The following is a 13,719-nucleotide window of genomic DNA, read 5'->3' on the forward strand; positions in this document are numbered from 1 at the left end:
GCCCAGGACCTACATATCCAGGAAATTCACCTCCAAGATCGTCTGACACCAGCCAATCGGATAGCGGCTTAAACACTTGGTTTGCATAATCAAAGAATATCATCATAAACTGGCAGAAACCGTCTCAGGGAAGCTCTTCTGCATGCTTGTCGTCCTCATTGGGGTATCGATCTGATTCCGGTCGGTCGTGACAGATTTCACTGAGGCACACCTGTGTAATAATCCCATTGTCTGATCAGCGTCTTGATATGGCGCACCTGAGAGGTGGGATGGATTTTCTCCGCAAAGGAGGAGTGCTCACTATTACAGATTTAGACAGATTTGAAAACAAGATTTTAGAAAAAATGATGTAGGAAATGTTTCAGATCTTTGAGTTCCTCTCATGTCAAATGGGAGCAAAAACAAAGTGTTGTGTTTGTACTTTTGTTCAGTGTTCTTCCACTTGCCCCCCGAAATTTTTAGGGAAACGTAGCATTTATTTTAATCTCTTTCCATATTCCGCCCAGCTCTATCCACCTACCAATCTCAGTTTAAATCTCCGTCCTCCCTTTCATACTATCTAAGACCAAGTCTGGGTTTTCTCAAACTGAACACATCTTTCATATCTTAAAACAGCTTCACTGTGTCCCAGTCCAGTTCAGAACAGACTTCTAAATCCTTTCCCTCTCATTTAAAACTCTTCCCATCTCAGCCCCTCCCTGTTTCTTTGATCTCCTTCCACTCCATTTACGGTTTCACACTCTGAGATCATCTTCAGCTTCTCCCCTCTCATTCCATCTGCTGGTCTTTCCACCGTTGGGGCAAGAGCATTCAGCCAATCTGCTCTTTGCTTCCAGAACTTTCAACCATAAGACCTTTACCATCACTAACAACCTACAAGAGCTTAAATCACAGCTCTAAGTCCCACTCCGAATATCTTTTGATCTGTTGTAAAAGCATTTCCAATGCTGTTTTAAATATGATTAGGCTGTTTTTAGCAAAAAGAAAAAAATAATGTTTTTTTTCTACAACATCGTGTCTGCAGAGCGTCAGGAGTTCATTAGACATTTGCCTCTGTTTTGTGGGCGGGACTGTTAGCATGGAGTAAGCCTACGCTCAATTCCCATCATGCCTTTGTTAACACTCTCTTCTGCTAACTTACAGCCCCTCACAACCCTAGATCAAGATTCCAGTTTGGACAAGAAAAATAAAGATGTACACGCATATATTTGTCTGGAAGTGGATGCATTGGAATGGAGCGCAGCAGAGAGCTGGCCCGCGAACTGTAGTTTGTACGTTCCAACTGCAAGCTTTTTTAAAAGGCATTGTATGGTTTGCTCTTGATTCACCGCGATATGAAAGACGAAATGCTCAGAAACACAATTTTAATCTTGATTTTCTTTAAAAATGCCCTCCTTCATGAAAAAAAGGGGGCAAGAACATGTTAAAAACTCGAGAGGGTCTTTAAAGCCTGAGTTTCAGGATGGCTTTCAACACCTAAGCCTGCCTGTTGTAAACCACTTTTACTGAATATAAAAATTATATTTTTAATTCAGTTTGTACTGCTTGTGAATTTTTTATTTTATTCATAATTGTTACTTCTAGTGTCACAAATGTTTTATTAATGTCTACAAAAGAAGAACATTGAAAAACAGTTCAATACATCAGTCTTTGAAAAAGTGAAACTCATACATTGTTCAGATTCAGTGCTTTGATTATTTTTCATTTCTTGGACTTTTAATGATTATGGTCCATACAGCATCTGTTGGATGCTTAGGTTGCTTTGATGTCTGCCTTTAGGTCTTCTGCATTGTTGGGTCTGATGTCTTTCATCTTCCTTTTGACCAAAGCCCATAGATTTCTTATATTAGGTTCAAGTTAGACATGTCTGCTGCTACAGTAGCATTATGGGCCAACTTTTGGTACCTTTCATCAGTGTTACTAGGTGTCAAGTCCTGATGGAAAATAAAATCAGCGTCTCCATAGGATTTGTCAGCAGAGGGCAGGATAAAGTGCTTTAATTGTGTATTAGTAGATGTTTGCTTTGACTGTGAACTTCAGAAAACACACTGGACCAACACCAGCAAATCACAGCCTAAACCTGCAACCTTTAAGGCAAAAATATTACTTTTTTCCAGTTTCCAACAGACCGAGAGTCGACAAGCCCCACCCACTTCATCCCTACAATTTATTTATATTTTTTTCAACATTAATCTATTCATTTACAAAATGTAAATTCTACACATTTAATTGAATTATAACAGATCTTTTTAATAGACAACAATTTTGAAGTCTTTTAGTTTTGACAGCAGCACATACAAGTTTCCTTCAAAATAAAATACAATGTTGCAGCAGATTTACTTTAATTAAGTAAGCAAGAAAGTCAAATCAAACATGACATTTTCTATTATTATGACTTGGCTGCATCTTCATCTTTTATTTACTTCTACCATCAAATGGAAAGATTTGTGTAGAATCCCATTTTTTTAAGTCTATACATGCAAACGCATTTATATACTTTAAGAAAATTGCCTCTGAACAGCAACTGGACACTGATGTTTAGCAGAGAAAAAGACTGTACTTTAAGCTTATTCTAATAATAACTTGAAAGTATAGATTCAACCTTTTACCATTATTTTGCTCGGTTAACTGACATGCTAAAAAAATCTAAACAGAAAAGAAAAACCTCAATTATCTAAAAAAAATTAACCAAAACTACAAACTTCAAATTGTTGGTAATGTTTCTTTAAAACCAGAGGACCACGATGGAGGTATAAAATCTGCAGGCTGTGGTTACCGCAGCGCTGATGCAGCTTTTCCTAAACAACTTTTTTCTTCTGCTCGATTTTCTCTTGATATGCTTAAATGCAGCAGTCTGTGAAGTACCAGCTTGCTTAGCAATGACCTTTTGTGGCTGTTGATGACCTGTCAAGTCAACAGTCTTCCCCATAATGAAGTTGCACTGACACAGACTAGGGCCATTTACAGTGCAGGAGATCTTTGTGGGTGTTAAGGACTGTGACACTGCAAGTTTTATGCATTTCAACAAAAAATTTCTTAAACAAGTCAACTGTCCTGAGGAAATCGACTTTGGTTCTCTGTGGTGGCAGTTATTTTGCTTTATAACAGATACGCTCAGAATTGTGCGTTTGTGCGATCACTTTACTAAAAAGTCTATGTAAACAGACGGCTTCTGCATTCAGCTCTTGCGTTCACGCGTCACTAAGCAATTTTTAAAGTCAGTTATTGGGTTTTATGTATGAAACACGAAGCATTTGTATTGAATCAAAGTTAAACCAGTAGAACTTTGACCAATCAGGGACTCGGATTTGATATTGATGTATGGATAGAGTATTTTCAAAACACAGAATTATATGACCACAAGTCGTTCATATCGGTCATATCGGTATAAAGCTATGAAAGAAAAAGCCTTGAGCAAGATTTGTGAGATTTGCACCAAACTTCTTTTATTACTGTAAGTACATGCGGCGCTAGCATCTGGTAACGACCAACCTGTGTGAGCACTGTGCTAGAAGTATGTTCAAGAACCCACATTCTGCGTGTTCTTTAACGCGCCACACATGTCCAGTGTGTTCAGAGCATTACATTTCGAGTTTTACAAAGGAGGCTCTTTTCTTTCAAAGTAGTTTTAATATCATAATTCACCTGTTTAAAAAAAATAATACAATGAATATCATATTTAGGAGAAGACGCTACCCACACATCCCTGAATGAATATCGTATCGTGCTCTGTCTAGAGCGGACTGCCACATGGTGAATTAGGGCTTGATTCCCAGGGTGTGCAATGAGCTTCATCCAGTGTAGGTCCTTGGGCAAGACCTGTTACACTGCTGCCTAACTATGTAGCTTCATAAGCCTGCATAAAGTACAGGGTTGTGTCAGAGGAGGGCATCCTGCCAAACGCGCAAAGCAGGGAAAGCTATACTTTGCTGTGTCGACCCCTGAAGGGACAGGCTGTAAGGTGAACAACAATATCATGTTTGTTCTGTCTTAGGGGGAACAACATGACAGACTCTGCCGTGTGAGGAAGACAGCATGGGTAAAATCTACTGGGTGTACAAAGAAAAAATAAAAGTCAATTTTATACATTATAACTTTTTCTAAATTAAAATTGGCTTCAATTTAGAAATTTAAAAAAACACGCAAACACATTTATACTTGTTTGCTTGATAAAAGTTTTTTATATATATGTACATTTTTGTGTAGTTCAATTTTTCCCCAAAGAAAATAATTTTCCAAATATTAATTTCTTGAATAACAAATTTAATGGACTGGATTTTTTTATCTTATTGTTTTCGGTTTTTTACTTTTTTCTCTTCCAAATGATGTTTGGATCTTTTTCTTTAGCACAAAGTCCTTGCAGAGTTCACAGGCTGGAAATGAGTCTGCCTGTGTGCGCGTGCACGCGCCACGCGCGCTGCTCACTTCAATCCACCTGTTCACACCTCTGCGCTCGCGCATCTAGCGAGGCTTCGTGCGCACGGCGGCGGCGGCGGTTCCCCACATGACCGCGGCGGATGGAGCATCCAAGTCCTTCTCCTGACGCGTGTGTTGCTTTGGCTTTTTGCGCATCAGCTCCTCTAAGTGAACGCAGCGGTGGCGGCGGCAGCTCGCCTGTGATTCCACGCGCAGACTGCGGACTGAGCCGGAGCGCACTGATTTAAGGAACCGAGCGTCACGTCGCCGCGGCGGGGAGGACGCGCGGCCGATCATCTGGAGAGGACTCCAGCGATTGTGGCGAACGGGAGTCATGGTGCCAACGCCGTGGCATTCCATGGCGCCGTGAGAAGTTTAGCCCTAATCACCCCCCTTTCCCATCCCCCCTCTCCTCCTTTTTTTCTTCTTTTTTTGGGGGGTGCGATAGATGTTTTTCGGTGGGATCGGGCTTCCGTGGGGAATTTTCCGCCGTCTCCCCCTTCAATTATGTTCACTTTTGCTGCCTTCTGCTACATGCTGTCTCTGGTCCTCTGCGTGTCTCTCATCTTCTTCGCGATATGGCACGTAAGTACATCCGGATTCCTATTATTCCCCTCTAAACGCTCGTCCCTTCTGATTGGAGGTGTGCGTAAACGGTGCCCAGATTCATCCCCGCTGCAGTGCATCTGGGAAAGAATTCTCTCCAGAACAGGCAGGTAGGCACCTGTGTCTGCTGCTGCACCTTCAGGATCCCCAACCCTTCGCTTATAATTTGCCTCATATTTGGTCAATTTACCCTGACCCAGATACATTTGCAGGGATTCTTTGTGCAGCTTCCTCCGGATCAATGTCATGGAGCTCTGCATCCTTAGATGTTTATCACCCTCCTCATCCTTCCTGCCCTTTGAATGAGGCTGCTTCACACAAATCTGACACGACCGCATTTTTTCCAGATCTGAACACTCAGTCTGACTTCTTGGAGAAACCCTTTCCGGCGTGCAGGGAATTGTGTAAAGACCTATTTGGAAAACAAGTTGAGAAAACCGACTGCAGATGACACTAACTGTAATTACAGAGATAAGGAGTCCTGGATGGTGAAGCTGATTAATGATGCACAAAATTGTGCATCCAAAAATTCCACATGCTGCACCTTTATCTTAACAGTCAGGCATTTCAACTCATGGCTCTGCAGCTTCAGCGGGAGTCCACATTGCATTTCCGTTTGTTGTGCAGTAAACAGGCCGTTTACACCCAAAAAAGCATCATTAGGAGAAGACACTGCCCAAACATCCCTGATTTGACAGGTTCTCCCTTCCTTATCATCTTTAAACTTATAAAAATGAATGACAAAATCAAAAATCTTCAGTTTTGAATAGAACACGAGGGGAAAAGTTCAGGGGTCTGCAACCTTCAATTACTGATACTCACTGATAACCCAGTAGGAGCTACAAAATCTTACCTTTAGAAAAATAAGACACTTCTTTGTATTTATGGTGTCATTTTTATAACTATAAATGAAATATTCTTTCTCAGCATTAATAAAACATAACTATAAATGGGTTATAACTTTTGACCGAAGTTCAGATGACTTCCTTTCAAAATAAAAGAATCATCTCAATGCAGCCAATGAAGTTAGTAGTGTCATGTCAGCAGTGATTTAAAAAAATGCTAAAAAATAGGCATGCATGACAAATCTCCAGTTTATCGTCATCGTGATACACGGCTTTGGCAAAGGGCAGTGTAAACTGCCATAAATGGCTACCTTAAATGTTTACAGCCATGCTAAAACAATCTCATGACAGCTTAAAATATTTAACGGATCATATAAAGAATTTTACACATTTGAACAATTGGATAGAGGGGCTGTATGCTAGCAGGAGAAAGTGTAATGGCTGTTGGGAAATGAGCGCAGGCTAACTCCGCACTAACATCCCACCCACAACTCAGAGGTGAATTTCTAATGATCTACTGCCGCTCTGCTGAAAACTATGTCCCAGAAAACAACCGGCTTTTTAAATTTTGCCTACAAACGGTACGATCATAATTGACATACCACTGGGAACACTTTCACAACAGATCAAAAGATGATTGGAGTGGAGCTTTAAACTATAATACTTGCAGGAGCAGGAGACCAGTGGTCCAGACTCAAGACAATTCAGTTTTTGCTTAAGCCCCGTCCAGTTCTGGTTTTGGTGGGCTCATTGCATATGCAATGTGCAATTGTGGTGTGTGTGATAAGTGCATTGTGAATTATTTTTAAGGTATAATGCCCTTTATCCCTTGTGCTATCTTAGATGACCCCACTCTTACATTGACGTGTTCTTCCTACCATGACAAAGGTGGATAAAGGTGGAAAGATTTCATGTAATCCATGGACACCAGTGAAGATCACAAATCATTGAAGAAAAAAGGTTCAGAGCACTGTCTAGTGCGTCTAGATGACCCAACACCCTATGTTAAAGTGCCTAGGATAGCACAAGGGTTACTATCAGTAATTAATGGAGGACATAGAGGTGTGAGCTGACCAATGGGAACTGTTCAGCTCAGTTGCTTTGTGATGGTCTGCCCTGTGACTGGAAGGTTGTGAGTTCAAATCCAGACGAGTCAGTCGGTTTTCTAAGAAATGGGACTCGATGCCTCCCTGCTTGACACTCAGCATTAAGGGGTTGGATTGGGGGGGGGTTAAACCACCAAATGCTTCCTGCTCCCCCAGGGAATGGGTGGAGAACAAATTTCACATACGTGTATGACAGATAATGGGACTTTAACTTTAAGCAGAGGTGGTTGCTTCAGTGAAGTCTACTAATTTCTGATAATGGACACCTCCAAGGGCCTTATACTGCCTATACTATGGTCAGGAAAAAAAACGTCACAAGTTCATAGAGATGGAAGTACCGCTGAAAGTGCCGTCATTCAGATGCAGCTTCTGATGGTGAAACTCACCGTTCTGGCAGAGTGTCTGAATGATCTCATGAACCCAGACATGGAGACGTGTTGAAAGATGATTTGGTAGAGCTCTTCAAAATAAATCAACCTGATCTCTCAACATCATCCGTGTCTTCCGTGAATTGTAAATAAGATATTTGGCTCCTCCCACACACCTCTGGGACATCAAGTTTACAAACACTTTTTTTGAACAAGCATTGAAATGTGAATTCACTGCGTGTCCAAAAAAAGGCGCAACTATTGTTCGGTGTGAACGCATCACTACTTTACCCTTGCATGTTGCATAAGTGTTCACCATGACCTAGCCTGTAAAAAAAACATGTGCATGAACATTTTGGCTCTACGGGCTTACAAAGGTTTCCAAGACTTAGAAACTTTTCGTGGGTCACGTGAGTGCCCCTGTACAAGTTTGCCCATTTTTTGCCTGCAGACAGTCGTGCACCTAGCCGCAAGGGCAGGTGTGACTAAGGCGTTTCCCTGTATCTTTAATGGAAACAAACTGATGTTTCAGTAGACTTTCTAGAACTTTCAATGGCATCCTCTTTAAAAAAACAAAAAAGCACGGATTATCCGTGACAGAAATGATCCTGAAAAACGTCTACCAAATAGAGGCTAAAAAATTTACATCATTCACACAAAAGAAATAAACATGTGCTCTGTTACTAGGATAATGATTAGAAAAGTACATGATAACCGAGGAAGGAAGGTTTGTTCACGTCTGCTTTCCCAGCAGGTGTTGTAGCATCCGATGGAGCAGTTTCTCTGTGGAGTACCTCACGGTGACAGCAGCCTGTCACTGAAGGAGTAGGTGGTGTGTAGAGAGTGGCTGATGTTCAGGACCGGACTGCACATAGTTCTCTTCTCCATCCACCTCCACACAAAATCCAGAGTCATTAATTCTTTAGCAAATCAAGTCAAACAGATTTTTACCCTATAATCTCTGTGGGAGTTTTGGTTCTACAATTAAAATTGTTTTATGAACCTTTGATCCTGTTAGAAGCTCTGCACTATTATTAACAACAGTTAGTCCAAGCACAGAAACAGATCGAGCTTTTTAGTGTGATATAAAGATACACCACTGGACAGGAAGGGTATGAAATGTTGTAATTTTTTTCTTTTTCTTATTTTCTGTTGTGTCATTTGGAAGTTATTTGACGTCTGTGTGGGAGTCTTGATCTTCACTTTCATCAGTGCACCCCTATAATGTGTACTTTGATCTTTGTGAATCACGTTTTTTTGTAATTAGTCTGTCTTCAGCCGTTTTTCAGTCTTAATAGAATTTCAAATCCCTTGTGTTCACGCAGCCTTGGGCGGTTTAAGGTTGCTTTCAGTCCCATTTAAATGTTCTCTGCAGCCCTTTCTGGTTTAGGCTTCTTTGTACCAGTTTAGTTAATTCCTTTTAGAGTGAGTACTGTAATGTGGATTTACCGTACCTTTTTTTTTAACCTTACTTTTTTTTTTTTACATTACAGTGTGTATTTATTACTTCTTTTTAGAGCATTTTTGTATTCCCTTGAAGTCATTTTTTAAAATTAGTTTTAGGTTTAAATGTGTCTTCTTATTTAACTTTTAAATGTAAACTTATTTTTTTCAATATATAATATTTCTTTCAAGTTTACAATATTATTTCTTATTTTTTTTGTTCTCTAAAATTTTTCAATCTTATTTTACCAACTGTTTTTTTATTCACTTGATTCAGCTGATTCAAATTTGACCCCATACAGTTCACGTTACTTCAGAAAATAACCATCTAAATGTTGAATGTGTGAAGGCCAAAGTGGAGAAGGGTTTCATGCTAACAGCAGTTGAACATGGGTCAGTCAGTCCATGTGGAAATCTTTTGGACCAGGGCTTTTTGGTTTGGTCTGGGCTTGTTGCGGCGATGCTCGCCCTTGCTGGGACGGCTGGGGTCTAACATTGCAGCCTAACTGTTGTTGGGTGGACCCTATTTCTGTCTGGTGTGGGACGGCGCTGTGACGATCGTTCCTAAGAGATTCCCGATATATTTTTCCCTCCTGGCAGGGCCAAACCATACGTCTCTTCTACAGTTATAGTTATTTATTCATGCCTGTATGGATTTTAAGTGGGATCATGCGGTGTATGGGGTGGATTGACTTTAACTTTTTCTCTTGTTTGTTTTTTGCTGTCTGTTTTTAATTGTAAAGCACTTTCAGTTGTGCTGGATGAAAAGCACTTTTTTTTTAAAATAAAGAAAGCTTGATTGATAAATCATGATAGGTGTCAGATAACAAACTTAAAATATCTGAAAAGTTAAAGTCCCACTATATGTCAGACACCTAGGTGTGCGAAATTTGTTCTCCACATTTGACCCATCTCCTGGGGGAGCAGTGAGCTGCAGACACAGCCGCGCTCGGGAACCATTTGGTGGTTCAAACCCCCAACCCAACCCCTTAATGCTGAGTGTCAAGCAGGGAGGCATTAGGTCCCATTTTTAGTCTTTGGTATGACTCGGCCTGGGCTTGAACCTTCCAGTTACAGGGCGGACACTCTAACTACAAGGCCACTGAGCTGGTTGTCATCAAACCTTAAGATGGATGTACAAGAGGCTGGTTTCAGAAGGGTTTAAACTAAAATTCAGAGTCCAGGACTGGAGAAAAGAAGAAATCTCAATTATTTAGGAAACTCCTGAAACATCGAATCTTGAAAAAAGTCTGACTTAGACTAAAACCTTGGTTAGGCTAAGCGTGTAAGAAATGTAACATTGTGTTTTCTTTATATTAAGTGGGTAGTGATTGTATTCTATTATTGTAATCTATGAATGTAATCTATAGATCACATATAGAGTACATGCAATGTTTAGCAGAATGTTTTGTCTGCAGTGGAGGAGCACTTTAAAGTTGTAAATGAAAATGTCCAAATCATGCAGGGTAAAGTTTGTTGAGCTGCATAATGGGAGAAACCTCTTAAATGAAGTCATGTACATCAGAATTATTGATGTTAACATAAATGATAAACATCAGTCAGCATTTCTAGCTCGCTGCTGAGGTGAATGGGTAAACAAGCTGACGATCTCAATTCATTTTTCCTCCAGAAGGAAAATCCTGTGTTGTGTTTTTCTGAAGATTGGAGTCAGTTGGATCAGAACCTGGACTTCTATCTATGAGCAGATTGGCAAAGGACAGAGGGACAACATCAAGCTGACACCATTCAGGCTTTTATTTGGGGCGTCTTGGATATTCTGGGATGTTGGTCATAATTTAGATCAGGGAATGTCCAGCTGAACGCTGCCTCTGTAGGTCGACTGGTTGTGTCTTTATCATATTTGGTTAGGCTCTGCTTTCCTTGTTATAGCAGACCAAGTTTACAGTTATTCATCCCTCTACCTTATTTAGCTTATTTTGCACATCATTTTCAGGCTTTTATATCACATTTCAGTTCATGATTTGTCTAAAATTTGTCAAAATGTTTGGAAGGTTTATTTCCCCCCACGTTTGGGGTCATTCCTGACAAAATCCTCTCAGAAATCCCTTTTAAAAAGCTGGACTTAGTTTTGATGGTCCTTTTTTCTCTAATTGTTTCCATAAAAGTGGTAAAGGTTGGGTTTGAGATCAGCTTACAAATAATTATTTGCCCTTTATGACTTTCCAAACTGTACAAAATCATTCAAAAGCTGCTTATATAACAGCTATGTAGTAAGACTGGGTGTCCCTGCCCAAAGTTTGAATCAATTTGATCTTGATTAACTAATTTATGGCTCATTTTCAAATTTGATTTGACTCAACATCATTTTTTTGAGTGTCCAATCAAAACCAATTGTTGATTACAACCCCCCCCCTAAAAAAACAAAAACAAAACAAAACCCAAAAACAAATTAATACTAAAATTGATGTGAAAATGATTTCTATATATTTTTCAAGTACTAGTAAGTTTTCCAACATGACCATTCTCATAGTGTATTGCTTACAATGTTATAAGGATTGTGTCTTTTTCATTTAGTTTTTAGAGTTTGATTTTACACACTTTATCCACTTGTAGATAATTCTACAGCTCCTCTGGGTTGGTGATGTTCCACTGTTCACGTGTGTGTTGGTTCTGGTTAGAAATCTGGCACAATTGTACACAACAGTAAAGGATTTGAAAACTCTTCGGGCATTTTTGTTCAAACTTTCCAAATTTTCTCCATCAAATTGAACAAGATTTTAATGTATTTTTTGTAAAATTAAACAAAAAAATTCTGCTTGCTGGAATGTTTGTACTAAACTCAGGGAGAATGAAGGCTACAGTTAAATATATAAATCTAAACACACGGTGGTTTTTGCTCATCTAGAAACAGAAAAGGAGCAACAACCAAAAAACAAAAACTGAGTCATGATCTAATTTCTGATAGATCAATTAAATAAGTAGATAAATTAAACATAGAGAACCCTGTACTTACAGGAAATGTAAACGTCCAACATTGGTCCAAAGTTTTTGGTTTATATCAGGCATGTCCAAAGTCGTTTCATCCCGCAGCGCCAGTTCTGCTTACCAAAAGTGGCCCACTAGGCGGCTGAATCAATAATAAATATTATTCAGATCGGACCCCAGCACTTTCTAAAAACTGTGTTCGATTTCTTGATTGAAGTTGGATGAATTACGTTGTCATTTTCACGATTAAGAGACACTATCAGACAAGACATGCAATCTGTGACAAGCTAACAGGGAAAGAACAGTGCAAAAAATGGACAAATTGACAGTGACTTAGGTAAACAATGTATTTTAATGCATTTATTCAATGGGAATAAATGGGAAAGAAATGTTTATTAAATAGTTCCTTTCAATGTATTGTTGGTAAAACAGTTGGAATGGTTGGCCCTCCCACATTTCCAACTCATCAAATATGGCCCTCTTTGTGAAAGGTTCAGACTCCCCTGGTGTAAAATGTTTTACTGTAAAACAAAAAAAGTTATGATTAGGATTGAAAAACTGAACGTCTTGTATAGTTATGGTTTATATTGGTTTAAAACAATAGCAATGTGGCCTCCTGGTTTTAAATCCCAGCTGGGTTTCTTTAGCACAACTTCTCCAGAGGCCCCTCCCACATTTTAAAAACCACTGTTCATTGGAGATTTAAAATTATGATTGTGTAAATGCACATCTCTGCATGTGCCCCTCGCTGGGGTATAACCTGCTTTCACCCAATGACAACTGGGTTGGGCTCTACAACCAACAATAGATAACGTATGGATGGATTTTTTTCCCGACACTGATCTTCTTAAAGGTCATGATACGGAGTGTCTTTGACTGCGGTTTGTCGCCAAAGATGATGACTGAAATAGCAGATCGGCGTCTGGTTATTTTTGTTTGGTTTCTCACTTTCAGATGGTTTTGACTGCATTTTCCTTCTGCACAGTAACCGTTACTTCCTGAAGGACTATGATTTAGCATCATGCTGGGATTTTGACAAGTACACGATTTTGGCAGATTCAACAGAGGTCCTGTGTAACAGCCCTTTCTGCTGAACCACAACACTTCTTTTTTAAACTTTCTGGCAGTTTTATTTAGGAAGATGTATAGAAAAACTGTTTTTCAGAAATGTGAAGGATCTGGGAAAAATCTCAGGCATGGTAGACTAAATACTCAGGTGTATTTTCTGTACCACAGCACAAGAGAAATGCAAGAAATAGATGTAAAAGTCAGGGCTAGTCAGGAAATATAAGGGTTAGGGTTAGCCCTGGCAAGAACAAAAAGAATCCTATCTTTCACTCTACATTTACATCTATAGTTAACAATAGGGACTATTGAAGCTTAAAAGAATTAAGATAGCAACTACAAAAGCAGTTTAAAACAATTGTTTTATGACTGTAAATCAGGGATGCCCACACTTATTTGGTATGCGAGCAATTTCTAAAACAACCAGCTCCAAAGAGTGTAAGTATTTGGCACACCTGGCCATTAAAAAGTAACTTGTACTCCAAAAACACGATATAGCTAATTTGTTTATTTATTTTCGATGGCTTGCGATTTTAACTGATTGATTTCAATTGACGTATTGGGCACCCCTGCTGTAAATAAACGGTAAAAGGGTGAACATTTAGATGTTTGGTGAAAATGTAATTAAAGAAAAATGGTCCATAGAACAAAAGCTGAGAGACCACAAAAAAGGGTTAAAATTCCAAATGTTTTCTTATGCCTGTTACTACAGCTTGGTTTCACTGCCCAAGGAAGGATCGGAGTTAAAAGTTCAGAGTTCAAATTCCATTCAACAATCGATTTAATTGGGTCAAATTCAAAAACGTCTGATACTTTGTCAGCAATAACTCATGTGGTCCTTCGTGTAGTTAGATTAAAGAACCCAAAGAGTTATAGGAACTGGAGAGTCAGAGCTAAACACTTTTGTACCAAACTTTTTGTTTA

The 13,719-nt window shown here is 39.4% G+C and overlaps 1 protein-coding gene across 4 annotated transcripts in view; it reads left to right on the plus strand.

The window, feature by feature from the left end:
* Positions 1–4,403: 4,403 nt before the first annotated feature.
* The window catches only part of LOC101155158 (protein cornichon homolog 3), a 64,723-nt gene continuing 55,407 nt past the window's right edge, over positions 4,404–13,719 (plus strand). For 2 of the 4 annotated variants that reach the window (XR_002293168.2, XM_011491716.3), the window contains exon 1: positions 4,407–5,001. Coding sequence is in view for 3 of the 4 variants with exons in the window: in XM_011491716.3 (XP_011490018.1) it covers positions 4,924–5,001 (78 nt within the window). In the remaining variant the exon portion in view is untranslated. Of the gene's footprint in view, positions 5,002–13,719 lie in introns of all 4 variants that reach the window. The other 2 variants (XM_020714519.2, XM_011491715.3) reach the window with 2 other exon arrangements.

The sequence above is a fragment of the Oryzias latipes genome, chromosome 24, assembly GCF_002234675.1.
Source record: "Oryzias latipes chromosome 24, ASM223467v1".
NCBI classification, from domain to species: Eukaryota; Metazoa; Chordata; class Actinopteri; order Beloniformes; family Adrianichthyidae; genus Oryzias; species Oryzias latipes.